We start from the raw sequence: 18,158 nt of genomic DNA on the forward strand, positions 1-18,158 counted from the left end.
AGGTCTTGTACTGAATCAACAATGTGTCATACTGTCTTTAACTCCCACCTCACTGTCGAATATCCCCTACATTCCATGTTTCACACCTCAAACCAGCTATCCCAGGGCCCCTTCTCCACAACTCACCAGACCAGGAACACTCTGCACTGAACCTTGAGGGAGACCCAGTCTACCAGGTAAACAAGATCCTCAACTCCAGATGACAAGGAGGCCAAATCAAGTACTTGGTAGATTGGGAAGGATATGGACCTGAGGAACAAAGTTGGGTTAAGTCCAAGGACATTCTCAACCCACTCTTGAAGCAAGAGTTTCACACCCAGTATCCTAACAAGCCAACACCCAGAGGTAGAGGTTGTCCTAGAAAGAGTGTAGCTCCCAGAGGTAGCTCCTGGGGGGGGTCTGTCAGTAATCCTGGTGTGAAGGAGCAGACTACAAACACTTAGGACTACAACTCCCATGACACACAGCGCCGTCTGTCCCCAGCCCACTGAACTACAGCTGCCACGCATTTCCTTAATCACTGCTTCCACTATTTAAGCCGCTCATTCACCCCACTCCAGTGTGAAGTATCATCCTGCCATTTCAGTACATACTGAGCCTTGTATCTTTTCTGACTGTCTCTAGCGTTTCCTAACCTTTTGCTATTTCCTCTCTGTTTTTGCTCTTTGTCTTTTCCACGTCATGTTGTTTGCTATTTGCCTGACCCTCACTAGTTTACTGACACCAATTTCAGTCACATGTTTTGGCTTTGTTGACAGTCTGCTTATCTGCTTCCTCTGTGCATACATCGGTAAGTGCCTGCACTCTCACAGCTACTCATCTTCGGTTTGTTCAGTATCATGCTAGCTGAATGGAATATATCTGATAGACCACGAAAAAAAGTCAGCCAATATTTTTTAAATATGTCACTCAGATCCACGATGGATTTCATCTGAAAAATGTGAGTTTTTCAACACGAGAAGATAAACTTCATATCTTCAAGTCAACATGTGATTTTCTTTTTATTATATCGACACGTTCACAAACAAAAAGTCCTGAAATTTATCAAAACAACTCATCAATTTCCTCACAAGTGACAGAGATTTATGTCATGGTTTTGGGTTTCCATGTCCTGGATGGAGCTCGGATGAACAGTACGAGTGATGGATTTCCCAGTAAAACACTTCGTGTCCACTTTGTGTGCGAGTTGATGTCAATAAACCTTATTAATATCAATATCTGGAATGGTAACACAAACAATCTTTTTTTTTTCTATATTCAGAACTAAAGATCTCAGTTTCTAGATGAGCTGCATTCATGATATTTTCTGTGTTTATTCCGATCTATAATTCGAAGGACATGACAGAGAAATTTCACAGAAAAATGTTTATTATTGTTGGATTGGTTTATATCTGAGCAGCTCATGATATTTCAACAATCAAGAAATGAAATAAAAATGAAACAAACATTTTTTATTTCTATCATCATCATCAAAAGACTCATTTTTTACATTTTCTAAGTATGCAAATGGATGCATATTTAATTAAACAAAGCCTTATTTGCATGAATAAATGTACATGTCTGATAAAGAAACGACTTGAACATCAGCATGCATCACCACATCAGCTGCCACAGATTAACGCCGATATCTGTGACATCTGTCTGTTTAACACACAGTGACGCCATTTGGCTCGTCAGTGACGTTACCAATCTGTCATTGTGAAATGGTGATGAATTAAGTGTGCGCATGAATTACTAACTGATGATTGTGTGTGTGTGTGTTGTGTTTCATTCAGACAGATGACGTGACGCAAACAGAGACGCTGCCAACCTCAGACTCGCCGGAGAAACAGCAGCCCAAGCGGCTCCATGTCTCCAACATCCCCTTCCGCTTCCGTGACCCTGACCTCAGACAGATGTTTGGGGTGAGTGACCCCAAAGTCCTCAACAAAAACACTGCATCATAAACTCTAATATAATCAGAATATGCTGGAAGTCTAAGTAATTATTGGTTGTTATGTTCATGCGTAAAACCTGTCCATCCTGAAGATGTCAGAAAAGCTCCAGCTTTGCCTCAGACCCTGAAGACTCCTTCTGTAAAAGTTAAATAAACATCTCCAGCATCTTTGTATTCTGCAAATGAGCTGTTAGTATAGAAACAATAAAGGATGAAGTACTGTGTATTAATATGAACCTGAGAGGTGAGTGTGTGATGCTCACCTGGAGGCAATAAACTGCCCTTGCTAATTTCCAACATTAGCCTCGTTGCTCCAGTACAAAGCTAAAGACCTGAACATGTCTTGGCTGAGTAACTGCGCTGGGAGGAAAGGAAGTGTTGTGTACATTTCATTTGTGGCCAGACTTGCCCTTCTTCTGTTTCCTGTTCTTGAACTGCAGCTCAATAACAGCTGCATTTTGGCTTTGTTTGAGCAGCACTCATTAATTAGTGATCACACACACACAAACACACACACACACACACACATGGTGTAGTTATGAACACTCTGTCACACGTCCAATATCAATTACAGCAAAGCTGTTCATGTATATAGCATGCCTCATCTCTCTCTCTCTCTCTCTCTCTCTCTCTCTCTCTCTCTCTCTCTGTCCCTGATTGTCTGCTTTATTGTTCTGTGTGTTGGATCAGGGCCTGGCCGAGCTGGTAATTAGCTTGCAGGCTTTGTGCATGTGGCAAAAGTGTTTGCGGCTTGTAGATTTATGATTATAGGAGGGCTTGTTAAGTACACACACGGGCGCACACACACACACACACACAAGCTGGCATGAGAGAGGGTTTTGAATTGATCGCTGCTAGCGACGTTGGCGAGAATCACCCAAGAAATTTATCACCATCCAAAACTTTGCCTATTTGCAGTGGATGCATGTCGAGCTATCCGGCCAAATGTGCTGCAGTAATCGCTCACAAGCGCTACGAGGCACTGTGCATTGTTCTCTCTGCTCTCAAGGCGCACACTACATACCCCTGCCACCCAAATGTGCCAATTCCTATACACTCCATCTGTTAGCACAATCAAACATTATCCAGCACTATGCTAATGACTTGATCTCAATCATAAAGCTGGAAAGGACTCAGGAGCCAGACAGATAGTTCAGGTCAGGGGCGCTAATTAGCTAAAAGCTTCGCTAACATGACCGAGCCATAAGTGATACCTCGCATTACTAGGATAAAGCTGATAATTAGATGTATTGTGAGAGGATCGTTAAGTGTTGTAAAGGATATAAGAAAGGAAAAGAACTGAAGTCTCCTATGGGTCGGTCTGAGTTTTGAGGACTCTGGTATTTCATATTGGAGTTAAAAAGTTTTCTGAGTGCACTCTTCCAGCTTCACCTGCAGCACCTGGTCTTGGGAGAATACCACAAAACCACAAAGTGACTCATTTTATCTGTTATGTGATGACGGTCCCAAAACATCCAAAAATTCTTTTCATGCTATCACACACGGAAACTCTGTGTCTCATTATTAATCTGTATATCATTTTCCCGACAAGAGTAGCATCTGAGAGAGAGAGAGAGAGAGGGAGAGAGAACCAATAAATATAAAAAGCGCTGCTAGGAAAGTGAATCCGACATTGATTTGGTGCCACACACAAGATATTCATAATAACAGGATAATAATATTACACTCGTCTTTCAAGCACATTATTTGTTTTGTTGTCATCATTGCCATATTTGGCAACAAATTTATAGCTCTCCTGCATGATGCTAATGTAACTATGAGTAGAAAATGAAAGGTGAAAGGTTGAAATTACTCACCGTACTGATAAAATAAACTGTGATCCTTATTTACTTTCCCCCAAACTGCTGAGTTCAGAAAACTGATATGAAATTGATCAGTTTCTGGTGTCCTGATGACAAGGTGTGTCAGAAAAGAAACAGGACTGGGGTCACACAAATTTATGTCAAATCCAAACTACAAGTTTTCCCCTTCAAAATAATCTCCCTCGAGTCTAATGCACTTTCCCATCCTTTTCTGCCATGCCTCCATGCACTCCTGGAAGGATTCTCCTGGGATTCTTTGCAGCTCCGTCATCTTGGCCCTCTTGATGGCTTCCATGTCTGGAAAACAGGTCCCCTTGATGACCCCCTTGAGCTTGGGGAAAAGGAAAAAATCACATGGAGCCAGGTTGGGTGAGTAGGGAGGTTGCTCCAGCATGGCAATGTTCTTCTCGGCAAGGAACCTGCCTCATGCACTCAACGTTGGTCTCAGTCCTGCTCGTTGAAGACCTTCTGCTCCTGGGGTCATCTTCCACATCCTCGCATCCCTCTTTGAACCTCTTGTGCCACTCGAAAACCCATGAGCGCGACATCGTCTCATCTCCGTACACTTGCTGCAGTAGTCCAAGTGCTTCTGACAGAGTTTTCCCCAACCGGACCAGAAACTTCAGGTTGGTTCGTTGCTCTGTACCCATCGCTTGATGGCCTAAAATTGAGATTCTGTTAATAAAAACACATGAGAAAACACAATGGCTGCGGAGAGCTGAGATCGCAGTTACAGTATATACTCCCTGGATATTACTTCACACAGTGACACAACCTGCTAATCCCTACCCCACTTATAGCTCACCCAGCACACTAAGTCCTGTTGCTTTTCTGACACACCTCATACCTCGTATCCAACCCCTTGCCCTGTTCAGAAGAGTTCATCAAAGCATTGAACAGCACAGAAGTTTAGCGGTTCTTCACGTTACAGGGGAGGGTCAGTCAGTGTCTGATAACTCCAGATGTGTTGTCCATAGCTTTGTTCATCTTTAGAAAGAGTGGATGGTGGTTCTAGAGCCTGTCCTGGGAACACTGTTTAGCGGATTACATGATTTGAGACAGACTACATACACAATCTAGCTATTAAAGTTTCAAGGGTTTCCTGGTGCCTTCTACTGGATTATTATGGAGGTTTTCTCCTCTAAACCATTCACACCTACAGGCAATTTAGTGTAGCCAGTTAACCAAACTGCATGTCTTTGGACTGTGGGGGAAACCAGAGCACCCAGAGGAAACCCACACTGTAAAAAAAAAAATTAGTCAAGCCAACTTAAAAATGTAACGCAACTTGCTGCCACAGGATTTTGAGTAAACTCAACTCCGGGCCAAATAGTTGTGCTGACTTGCTCTTTTAAGTTGACACAGATGAGCATTTTATATTGACCTTACTTTATTTAGCAAGTTCAGTGCATTCAAATTGTGATGTTGAAATAAATTGAAATAATCATTCCAATTAACTTGGAAAAGCAAGTTGGCACAAAAAACATTATCCTAAGTTATTCTTTTTTGGGGGGCTTTTTCCACCTTTATTGGATAGGACAGTGTAGAGGCAGGAAATGACCTCAGGTTGGAATCGAACCCGGTTGCCTGGATTTATGGTATGGCACCTTATCCACCTGAGCCATGATGCCCCAAAATGTTCTTTTAAGTTCACATAGAAGAGTATTTTATGTTGAGTTGACTTGACTTGCCTTTAGAAGATCAGTCCAACAAATTGTTTAGTTGAAATAAATTGAAATAATAATGCCAATTAACTTAGAAGAGCAAGTTGGCACATCATGGTTCTAAGTTGAGTTTACTCAAAATCCTTTGGCAGCAGGTTGCGTTACATTTTTAAGTTGGCTTGACTATTTTTTTTTTTACAATGATTTAGTGTGCATTACATTTTTTAGTTAACACAAACCTCTCAACACTTAAGTTCTACTTCACTTTGCCTATTATTACACAAACAGAAACAAATACTGACATACAAGGAGGGAATTCCCTGGCCTCTGTTGAGGAAAGCTTAGTCTATACTCCTATACAACGTCTTGTGTCAGTTTCCACGGACTTCTCACTCCACCCGACCATTGAAACTTTTGAACTTGTGAAGTGCGCATGCACAGTGGCATTGGTTAAGGGGCGTCAATCAGCACTTGAATATATAAGTTCACCTAACTTGATTTTCCAATTCCTATGAACTTGTGGCAAAGGAAAGGTGTCTCAACTATTTTTTTTAGTTACTTGAACAATTAGAAGGGAAATTTGTTCATTCAACTTGGAATCCTTTTTTCACTCAACAATTTTGCAAGTTACATTTTTTACAGTGCATGCAGACATGGGGAGAACATGCAAACTCCACATAGAAAGGCCCCTGTTGGCCAAGAGGTTCAAATCTGGAATCTTCTTGATGTGAGGTGACAGTGCTAACCACTACACCACCATGCTACCCCTACAATACATTATATACACCACAAGTGCCAGTGATCAGTGGTTTTCTCCGCCTACACAGATGGTCTGCACTGGCTACTTGATCCCAGAAAAAAAATAATAAACTTGCTTTTCAATGTTCAAGCGATTTTATATCATCTCCACTGCCCATAATTTTCTGCAAATCCAATTATTTCACCATGAAATTGTCTTCAACTCAGGTCTCTCATGACCAGAACTGATGCCATATTTGTTGATAAATTCTCATGCTTTGATTGGCTGAGCCAGACCATGTGAGCACACCATAGCAGATGATGGGTAAGGCGCAGTTGGTGGTTGTTGCAGATGATTTCACTCGGTTTTCAGACATAGTTTTGAAATATTTTACAGAGAAATGGTTAGTAATTTATTAGCTGAGAATGCACCAGAAGCCACCAGAAGGCATATAAATTTAAAAAAATTTTCTGGGGGGGAGGCCCACCACAAATTCCAGAGCCGCCTACTACTTTTTTTTTTTTTTTAGCCGGCTACTTCAAATTTTCTGGACAACCTTCATCATATACACTATAAACACTACATACATTATATACACTACGTACACTACCCCATGACATATGAGACTAGTACACCACACTGCATTCCTTGTCTCTTAGTGGTACTGAATGGAAGATCCTTAGCTTCACCCACTTTTCTGTCACGCTAATTGTCCAGCACAAAAACATCACTCGAAGCTGTTTCTGCATGATGAAAGTGATGTGAATTAACTTTGAGAGCAATGAGAGGCAGGGCAGCCAGCTGAACGTGCTCAATAGTAATAAATAGTCCCTGGTGGTAGTGATGACCTTTCAACCAGGCTAATTAATCTATGCTAACAGCCCATTATGGCTTGATAAGCACCAGAGGGACATTCCATTTCACGAGACCTCCAGCATCACCCGAGGAAGACTGAGAAGCACTGGGGGAAAGGATTGAGTAGACTTTATTCTGAGTCACTGTTTCCCAGGTGATAATTAAATAAAAATCAACTCATCTGATCCAAGATTTCCTGTCACGCTGTAGTTATTTGTGAGAATAACAGCAGCTGATTAGCTTCTGTTCTACTGAGTCATATGGTTTCTCTAAATCAGAGGCAGAGTTCCTCCCTGTTGTGGTGAAATGAGAGTGACATGGTGATTAGAGTTAATGAAATGATACAGTGGCCACAGACAGCAATTAAAAGTCTTCCTCTTTCTGAGATCGTTAAGGGGAGATGGAATGTTCCACTCATCCTCCCACCTCAGGTTCATCATGACGCAACCCAAACTTAATCACTGAGTGGAAGAGCAGAGGCCCAGCTGGAGAGACCCATCGTGTTACACAGAGAGAGAGAGAAAGAGAGAGAGATGGGTGGACAAGAGGAGAAAAAGACAAAACTTGGAGTGAGGGAATCATGTTTAAAGGAACACTCTGAGCTTTATTCTTAATAATGTTAATCCTTGTAATAAAAACTGTATAAAAATCAGCCACATTATTCATCATTCCCTTCCATTTTCTGTCTTTTTGTTGCAGCAATTTGGGAAGATTTTAGACGTGGAGATCATTTTTAACGAACGGGGATCTAAGGTAAGTTGTTCTTCACTCTCCTCCTCCCAGATATTTTTTTTCCTTTCTCCTCCGAGTGCTGGTTTTGTTTCTGTCTTGCTGAAAAACCCAGAGAAAGCTGAACACTGTAAATATGACAGGATGCTTTCCCTTTTCTGGTGGATCCACTTTTCCTCATTTCTCTCTGCCCCCCATCAACTCAAGATCAGATTAAGCTCTGGATAAATCTGTCTCCCCTTCTGCAGCACACATTTATTGTTTGTGTCCTACAAAGCCCATTAGCCATGGTGCCTTGCCCCTCCCTTTGCCACCAGTCTGCCGGTATAATGAAGCAAGCGGGCCATTAATAAACAATCTATTTCCTATGACGCTTCGGCAATTTGCATTCAATATGTTTGTCCGCTTTGAAAAACGATGGCTGCTTTCTCTCTCCTCTCGTCTAAGCTAATTATTTGTGCATGAGGAGAAAAAAAGTGTGTGGGGGGGGAAGACACACAGGAAAACACAGAGCAGTGTGGAAATGTTCGGAGGATTCGTCTTGCCCCTTGGTGTGTGTTCTCAATGTGGTGCTTTCTCTCTCTGTCATCTCCTACACATGGATTCTAATAAACGAAAGTGGATTTTCAAATAATGGAGTCCTATTTAAAGCTAAACATATTAACCCTGTCTTTTCCTTTAACTCTGCCCCTTCCTCTAACTCCACCTTTTTATCTAACCATCATAATTACAAAGTGAAATCATGAGACAGTATGAGAGAGCTGGTATGATTGTAACCATGTTTTAATTTGAGGGGGGTTGTCCAGTTTTGTTTTATTAGCCATGTTTCCAAAAAAAATGAATAATGGAAACATGATTTTTTTTTTATCTCAAATTATATTACTGGCATTGAGCAGACGCACTTATCCAGAGTGACATACAACATACCCAGCCTGGGGAGCAGTAGGGGGTTAGGTGCCTTGCTCAAGGGCACATCAGCCATTCCTGCTGGTCCAGGGAATCAAACCAGTGCCCTTTTGGTCCCAAAGCTGCTTCTCTAACCATTAGGCTTCCCCTATGTATATAGTGTTTCTTTGCAAATATCACAAACATGTTTTTACGTTCACATGAGGTGGTTTTTCAGATGATTTGAGAAAGCAATATTTCACAAAATTGTCATGGAAATATATTTTTCGCATTTAAGTTGTTTGACATGATATCAAGAGCAAAAGGATATGCTAGCTTTCTGGAAACAAAAAGAGCGCTGTGTAAGAACTATGGCGAGAGGAGAAAAACCCAGCTTGAATCATGTAACATCACGTAAGGGAAACACAAACCATTTGCAAGTGTGCTTTGTCAACTGTTTAAAAAAATCACTTCTGTTTTGTACAAAACTGCAATGAAAATCTGGCTATGTAGAAATAGACATTTGAGTTCCACCATAGTTTTCTCACACTGTATGCTTTGTCAAGAGAGTGAAGAGTGAAACGGACACAAGTGCACAGGTTTCAGTCTTTTCAAAAAGAAAGGAAAGAGGGGTGTTTTTCTGAACCTGGTACAAAGTGAGACATGGTTGCACCGTGGTTACAATGGCTTTAAGTGGTTTGGGCTACCAGGTGGCTACAAGCTGGTTGTATCCTTTAGCAAGTCCTTTAACCTTCATCTGCTCAGGTGTATCCTGTCTGAACTGTCAGATACTTTGGATAATAACTTTGTCAGCTATATAAGGGAATGTAAAAGGAGTTTTTCACAAATACGTATCTCCAGAAATCCTGCTGTTTTTTTTTTTCCTGGTCAGACACTGAGAAATGACGTTATTGCACTCAGATGTAATGACACCATGGCATGACGTGTGCATTTAAAGGAAACAAATGTGTTACAACTGTGTTAACTTTCTACTACTAAAGTATCATTAGAACAGATGTACTCAGCAAAGATAGCTAAAGGTCCAGACACAGCAAATTTCCCCATTCCGAAAAGTTCCAGATGAGCAACTAACATTACTTAAAGCTTTTATGAAATCGACAGCCTTTCAATTTCATAAAACCGGTGAAATTTAGTTCCCTCTGAAATATGCTCATTATGATATATGGTTATTTCTGTAATATCTCACAAGTATCAGGCCATTCTGTGGCTGGGAAGTTATTTAATTTCTCATCTCATCTCCTCTAGCCGCTTTATCCTGTCCTACAGGGTCGCAGGCAAGCTGGAGCCTATCCCAGCTGACTATGGGCGAAAGGCGGGGTACACCCTGGACAAGTCACTGGGTCATCACAGGGCTGACACATAGACACAGACAACCATTCACACTCACACCTACGGTCAATTTAGAGTCACCAGTTAACCTAACCTGCATCTTTGGACTGTGGGGGAAACCGGAGCACCCGGAGGAAACCCACGTGGACACGGGGAGAACATGCAAACTCCGCACAGAAAGGCCCTCGCCAGCCACGGGGCTCGAACCCAGACCTTCTTGCTGTGAGGCGACAGCACTAACCACTACACCACCGTGCCGCCCGTTATTTAATCTGAGGGGATTAAAGCAAATAATGTGCATGAAATCGCTCGCTTCATGCAGTCAAGCAGACAGAGGAAGTCCGTGTGTGCATGTGCAGATTTACCTTCTTCTTTTGGGTTTTACGGCAGCTGGCATCCACAGTGTTGCATTACTGCCATCTACAGGTTTCCCTTTGAGCGTGCACTGACAGTTCCATCATTCTGTTGCTAAACGAACAGCTGATCACACCAAGGTGCTTGCTGACCGCCGATATTTATTAGTTTGGTCCTGCATTTTCCTTTCCTTCGTATGTAACATAACGTCTTTTCTTCTCACTTTCCATCTTTCTGGTCTTTCACATTTCATTCGCACACTCACGTCCTCCATTTTTCTCTCCTGTTCCAAATTTGTATCCCACAATGCCTGGCGTGAACGAGGAAAGCCCACCACATGATGCATGATGTAGTATCTTGTATTGGGTCATGGTGAAGCAGGAAAAAATAGCAGAGAATTTCGGGCCACATGGCCTTAAGTTCAGTAATTGTTCTATTAAAAAAAAAAAACTAATAAAATTGGAAGTCTGTGATTCAAATTCAGTAGCTTTCGGTCCACTAAACAAAAATAATTGGGTGTTGGGGAAAATTCTTTTTATGACCTACAGGTATACTTGAAAAATCTGAAAAGCAGTCTGCTTTTAATGCGAAATCATTAATGATCAGTTCATGACTATATGCAGTAAAGCAATCTCAATTGATGATTTTTTTGTCTTTCAAGGTGCTTCCACGTCTGACTCACCTCACAGACTCAAGTTTGTTTGTCGCAGAAAGAGGAAAGACGCACTTCCCTGTCTGGTCAGCTTTAAACATTCTGTCTTAACTCTTTACCCCTTAATGATGACATATGACGACTCCGTGTATATCCCATAATGACAACATATGATGCTGGCGTGTATGCACCATAATGATGACATTTGACGACTCTGAATTTGCCTCTACATAAGTATTTTACCCTTTACAGGTATCCCAGGTGAATATTTATGATAAAATGTATGAATTTTGAAAAGATAATTGAACAACGTTATATAAAGCATCTTTGTAAAGTTGCAGTAATCATTTATTGTACACCATTTGACATGAATTCTTCATGTAAAGTGTGAAGGTTGGTTTTCACACAGGTATTACTCACCTTTCAGACACTACCTGTGAGTTGGTGAATGTTGAAACATAACTTTATGAGTGAATTGTGTATTCTGTGTCATCACTCTTTTCAAAAATTTATGATATGTCATGATTGTTTCAACATAATGAAGAAAACTGATATGAACAAAACCTTGTCTTTAGACTTTTTTTCTTCTAAATATGTTCTAAGGGTGAACAGTATATACATATACAAGGGTGGCTGTAGCAACTGCTTTAAGGGGTAAAGAGTTAAGCTGCTTTTACAAGTCACACCCACTTTCCTTTGTGTTTACACGCTCACTCTGTATCAGTGGTGAGCCAAAGGTTAGATGGGTAAACACTGTTTAAACATTCGGCTTGTTGCAGCCCAATTTCTCCAAATCCAGCTGGGTATCTGCATCTCCACACAACTGGATGAGGGTAAGAACTTCTTTAGTCCAGTTTTCACTGTGATTGGTTTGGGACTCACTTGACTCCATCGTTTAAAGGTGAAGTTTGATCAGCAAAAGCACTGGAAAAGAATTGACCATTGATTTTGCTGTGAAGCGGTCTGGTCTGGATGATAAATGACCCGGATGAATGCTACCACACGTGTGTAAGCATGCCTACTAGCCACTGATTGTGTTTAGATGGTAATTGGGAATAAGTTGTGCCTGGAACAAGATGTTCCAGAACAAGCTGCACCACCTGGGACAGTGGAGCAAGTTGCGCCCTCTGGTCTCAAATTACTCCAGAACAAACTGTGTTTCAATCGGCAGTTGTGCCAGAGCAACTTGTTCTGGTGTGAGTGCCCATGTAAAAGCAGCTTTACTTGTAGATTTTTTTTAAACAGGTAACATTGTGAGTTTGGTAATCAGACCAAAGAGGAGCAATCAAAGTAAGCTATGGCCTAATGGTTAGAGAAGTGGCTTTGGGACCAAAAGGTTGCCGGTTTGATTTCCTGGACCAGCAGGAAGGACTGAAAGTGCCCTTGAGCAGGGCACAGAATCCTCAATTGCTCCCCAGGCTGCTCTGGGTGTGTTGTATGTCACTCTGGATAAGAGCGTCTGCTAAATGCCTGTAATGTTTTTGTTTGTTTTAAATTGTTAAAGTCTTTGAAATTTGTTAAGTCTTTAGCCCTGTCACTGCTCTCTGGCCCAATGAGCTGCCTTCAGCTGAATCATTGACATGAAATGCTTGTGACTGGATAAACCACTCCACTTTCGAAACCCGACATCGCTCAGTTATGAGTTCTATTTATTTTGAGTCCACATCCAGACTGCAGTCCTCTGTTTGACTGTCCTCAGGCTTTGTAATTTTTTTATTTATGATTATATTATCTTGATCTCATTAATCGTGAAAATAACTTACTTTCCTGGAAGTTTATTTTGAAATAATCTCTGAAGGCTGTTCCAGTTAGCAGATGAAGCGCATGAAAATGCTTACAGTATATAATACAATTTATTTCAATTTCATATCAACCACAAATTCACCTGTCGTAATAAACTAAACCTGGAAGTTTAACAGAACACGTCTGTGTCTCACTTCCTCCTTTACGCATCGCTGCGTTTCCATGGCAACCTCACTGCTCTTCGCTTTTCCTCTAACAGCCTGTAATGAAACACTACTTCCTGTCTGCTGCTGTCCACTTCCTGCTGCTCATGACCACTTTCTCCCTTTCCTCTTTCTCTCTGTCCCTAACACCTTCTCTCCTCCGCTGTGCTCTGTTCTTCTCTGCACTCATCCTCAGGGCTTCGGTTTTGTAACTTTTGAAACAAGCACAGACGCAGACCGAGCACGGGAGAAACTAAACGGTACAATCGTAGAGGGACGCAAGATCGAGGTGCTTTTCTCCTTTTCACTTCTGCTCATTCCCATCTTCCCTCTGCCTTTCTCTGTTCTTCTTTTTCCTGACTTTATCTCTCTCGCTGTCCTTTCTGATTTCTCTTCTCTCACTCCTTTTCCTTCTTCTCGTGTGTGTGTGTGTGTGTGTGTGTGTGTGTGTGTGTGTGTGTGTGTGTGTGTGTGTGAGAGAGAAACCCCAAAGAAAGGCACAAAGCCTCATCCTCGTCCCTGATTGGAGAACATCAGCATGAAACCATCCAATCATCTTTTGATCGGATCAGAATGTAAACGTATCGTCTTGTTTTGATGTTATTTCACTTCTTTGTTTATGCTTCATATCATTTGCGATTTGATTTGGATTTTCGGAGAATGATTTTCCAAGTTTTAGGTTGTTTTTATCATGAGCATGTGGTAATGAATTTAAATTCACTCCTTCATCATGTCACATTGATGCTGAAATGTGGTTTTTCAGTTGAACTGGGTTTGTTCTGCTTCTTTTTTAACAGTTTTGTTTTGTTTGTTTGTTTGTTTGTAGCATGACTGAGATGATGAGGCTGTTCTCCTGTTGTTTTTGTGACCTGATGCTCGCTCTCTCTCCCTCTCTCTTAATATTTCTCTGTTGTTTTTTTCTCTTCCTGTGAGCAGGTGAACAATGCGACAGCGAGAGTGATGACGAATAAGAAGGCAGTGAATCCTTACACAAATGGTACTGAGGCTAAACCTTTACCCACTACACGATTGCTCAGAGTGTTAGCTCACAGCTCACTAGTGGTCCGTTACTGACGATGACATGCTGTATGAGGTCCCGAGCTGTGGGATGTGATCTCACATGCAGTGTCTCTCTGTTTCCCCTCAGTAAAGACATGAAGCTGAAACTGAGACATCACTCGAGAGCTCGTGGTCTTAAAGAGCAACACGACTCAATATTTCTGTTTCTCATTTGATGTGACGTTTTATTGAATTTAAATTGGACCCCATTCTGAGAGACAGCCATCCAACAGCAGTCACAAATAATCATCTCTCTCTATCTCTCACTCTCTTTCAATCTCTCTGTCTCTCTGTTTCTCTCTTTTTCTCTCTTTCACTCTCTCTCTGTCTCTCTATCATGCTGTCTCTCACTCGCACTCTCTCTCTCTGTTGCTCTCTCTCTCACGCTCACTCACCATCTCTCTCACACTCTCTCTACCACGCTCTCTCTTTCTTTTGATCTTTCTCTCTCTCTATCACTCTCTCTCTCTCTCTCTCTCTCTCTCTCTCTCTCTCTCTCCCACACTGGCTCTGTATACAGTATAATGTTAGTTGAGGTGTGAGTTGACTGAGGGTTTTATTAAAGATTAACTTTGTAGAAAACAGAAGCTGGAGGTTTTTGCTGTGACGCTGAATCTAATGAATCACTGACTGAACTGCACTCACACAGCAGCAGCTCGGGCGATAAAATCAACTCCTTCACATCAACACTCAGATAGATAGATAGATAGATAGATAGATAGATAGATAGATAGATAGATAGATAGATAGATAGAACTACATTAGTGTGTGAGTGATGTGAGGTGTTTACTGTTTGAGTATTTTTGCTTTTTTTTCTTCTCAATCTTCTCTCACTCTTTTGTAAATATCTACATTATTTCTCCTCCTCTCTTTCACTTACTGTATTGCTTTTGCGTGTGTGTGTGTGTGTGTGTGTGTGTGTGTGTGTGTGTTTTGCAGGCTGGAAGCTGAATCCTGTGGTGGGAGCCGTTTATGCACCTGAACTTTATGCAGGTGAGACACACACACGTTTGTCTACTCCCTCTGTCTCTCTGCCTGCAGTGTGTGTGTGTGTGTGTACAGTTATATTTCATCAGGAAGAAATGCTGATCATATTGAAGCCATAACTGTGTGCCTTTCTGCTCATTAGGCTAAAGTCTGTTCATTCCTCAGACAGCTTTACAGCCGGCCTCTCAATAACACACAAACACACACACACACACACTGTAATCATGCCTGTACAACTGAAAACTGAACCTTATAGAATATTATACATGAGCAATTTCACACAGCATTTATTTTATTTATGACTGAGAAATGACAAAATTAATTCCTGCATAAAATAAATAATTTTGGAAAAATTGTTATTAAATTATTACATGTTAATACCCACCGTAAACAATTTAATATTACTTTTATATGTTAATTATTCCAAGTTGTTGTTTTTTTCTCATGGATTAATGCAGGTGTTCATTGTGTATCGTTTAATTAAACCTCACTGATTGCTTTATTACCTCAGAGGGGACAGAGTCCACTGGGGGCAAGGGATTGTTTTCAGTCAGGTTTCTTTGTTTCTTTGCTAATGATATTATGGGAAAACAGCTGGACCAATCTTCATGAAACTTTCAGGATAGATGGGCATTGGTATCAAATAGAACCTCCAACATTTTGAGGGTCCTCCGGTCAAGGTCACCAAAAAGGTCAAAATTGTTTTTGTTGTGTCTACTGCCTCATATAGAGGCACTAGCCACTACGTCATCATGCTGTAAGAATGTAAAAGAGTGTAACAGTCGCGCACTGCGCATGTGCATACAAGTGTTCTGATTAACATGGCCGGTGACTGTATACAATTCAGTTCACCGTTCGAAATAAATGGACTAGACTAAAGAAATCACTTTCAGACATATTTATGCTTATTACAGAGGGAAAGTGCGTTCCACTGAGCTCTAGCGCCAGGCCATTTCCGGGAAATAAGAGTTTGGGTCATGGTGACAGTGTGTGTGTGTCAGCCTCAGTTTGGAGGTTTCAGTTTTGAAAACTGTAAGAGGTAAGAGTCGAATAATATAAAGTACAGACACTTGGTATGTTTTACTTCTGTGAATTTTTAATTGTTGATTTTTGGATCATGCTTCATTTGGTCGCTACTGCCTCATAGGGTAAATATATATGCTATATTTACTGTATGGACATGGGCTCAGAAAACTATTTTATTTATGAGCAGCAGCCACAAGGACCCATAAGGTACCTTTTTTTTTTTTTTTTGCAATATCTTCCTTCATATTCATCATACAGTAAGTGCTACCAGGTGAGGTTTGTTTTGCCTGGCAACACTTGTTACCTGTTATTATTAATGATGATGTTCGAGGAAAACTGAAGCTGTAACTTGCAGGTGTGAGAGACAGGATGTGAGTGTGTGTGCTCAGCATGTGTTTAATTTGAGTGAAAACAATCATCGTAGCTGTGGTTCAGAGTGACAGTTAAGGAAAGAGAACAGGCTTAAGACAAGAATATCCTTCATCTGAAATAAAGAAATAAAAAATAATAAAACCCTAGGAAAATGGCCGAGGACCAAAATTTGGAACACAGAAACCTCGGAATCTGGACTCAGTTTAGTGAGGTTATTTTATTAATGCACAGAAACATCAGGGCTGAAGTCAAGGTGAGACACAGAACAGGTGAACACATTAGGATAGTCAGTGATGTCAGAACAGTGCTGAGATGTGGGGAGGCTCTCTGTGAGGAGAAATGTGTTTATTTCTGTCCCATTTCTGGAAGGAGTCTCCAGTGTCAGCGCTCTGTAACAGTCAGAGAGAGATCAAACTGTAACTTTAAGCTTTCTGACGTCTTCATCTTCAAGACAGATGAGTTTACACTTCTTTGTGGTTTCTCAGTACCTGAGAAAGAGAGTAAAAAAGTGATGAAGGAACGAGTGTTTATATCTGTTATAAAGTAAAGGAGAAAGGGAATTAACTTGTTTTAATTTGCAATGATAAATGGATAAAAAGTATTATTCTATCCACTGTTACACCAGCTGGCTCAAGGCAAGTGCAACATGAAGGGAGACCACACCAAGTAGTACATTCGATATATCGATATTTATTTAAATAATGAAAGAACGTCAAAAATACATAAAGTAAAAGTGCAATGTGTTATAGTGTGAATACAAGTAAATTACCCAAACCAAAATGAAGGAGGAAGCTCCCTCCTGCCTTCTTGGGAGACCTTTTATAGGCCAAGCCCCCATTATCTGTAATCCTCCACACCTGGACCAGTCACCTATTGATTGCACCTTAAGCAACACATGGACCAGGGTGGTGCTAAAGACACCCCAAAACAGACAGGGTCGTGACACCCCCCCTCCTTAAAATAGAGACACACCTCAGTGAGTCTCTACACAATTTAACTAAACTGAAAACTAAATATCCATATATAGAACATACACAACAGAGCACAGTGAAAACACCACAAAAACTTAAATCAGTCATATTACAGTGACTGTGAAATACCCATCCACTTTCCACTGTCCTGCATCTCCCCATCCCAACCAATCAGCACACCTTGGCGCCAGGCAGCAATTTAAGATGGGCTGAAATAAGAGAAACACAGAACACACTGGATTATGACAGAGTAATCACACATCACAAGGGGACTGCGACAAAGCGTCAGCCATGATGTTCTCCACCCCCCTAATGACGGATATCCAAGTTATACAGCTGTAGAAACAACGCCCAACGCATAAGGCGCTGGTGGGGATTCTGCAACGAATGAAGAAACGTTAGCGGGTTATGGTCAGAATAGACCACCACAGGCTGTACTCCTCCCCCCACATAAACGTCAAAATGTTGCAATGCCCAAACCAAAGCTAACGCTTTCTTTTCTATAACCGAATAATTTACTTGATGATTATTGAATTTTCTGGAAAAGTAACAAACTGGGCGACGAACGCCACTGTCGTCAGACTGTAACAAAACCGCTCCAGCACCCACCTGACTAGCATCCACAAACAACTCGAAAGACATATCAAGCCGAGGGGCAGCAAGAACAGGTGCTGTGCTCAAAAGCAACTTCACATTCTCAAATGCAGACTGATAATCCGATGTCCACTCAAACTTAATGTCTTTCCTAAGCAGTGCAGTCAACGGAGCAACAATAGTGGAAAAATTCAAACAAAAACTGCGGTAATAACC

At 41.2% G+C, this 18,158-nt stretch overlaps 1 protein-coding gene across 2 annotated transcripts in view; it reads left to right on the top strand.

The window, feature by feature from the left end:
* Positions 1–18,158, top strand: part of LOC132870360 (RNA binding protein fox-1 homolog 3-like) — a 91,866-nt gene that overhangs the window by 45,271 nt on the left and 28,437 nt on the right. For both annotated transcript variants that reach the window (XM_060903998.1, XM_060903999.1), the window contains exons 3-7: positions 1,776–1,904; positions 7,717–7,770; positions 13,130–13,222; positions 13,870–13,930; positions 14,932–14,985. In XM_060903998.1, coding sequence (XP_060759981.1) covers positions 1,776–1,904; positions 7,717–7,770; positions 13,130–13,222; positions 13,870–13,930; positions 14,932–14,985 — 391 coding nt within the window. The remainder of the gene's footprint in view (positions 1–1,775; positions 1,905–7,716; positions 7,771–13,129; positions 13,223–13,869; positions 13,931–14,931; positions 14,986–18,158) is intronic.

This window comes from Neoarius graeffei, chromosome 22, assembly GCF_027579695.1.
Source record: "Neoarius graeffei isolate fNeoGra1 chromosome 22, fNeoGra1.pri, whole genome shotgun sequence".
NCBI classification, from domain to species: domain Eukaryota; kingdom Metazoa; phylum Chordata; class Actinopteri; order Siluriformes; family Ariidae; genus Neoarius; species Neoarius graeffei.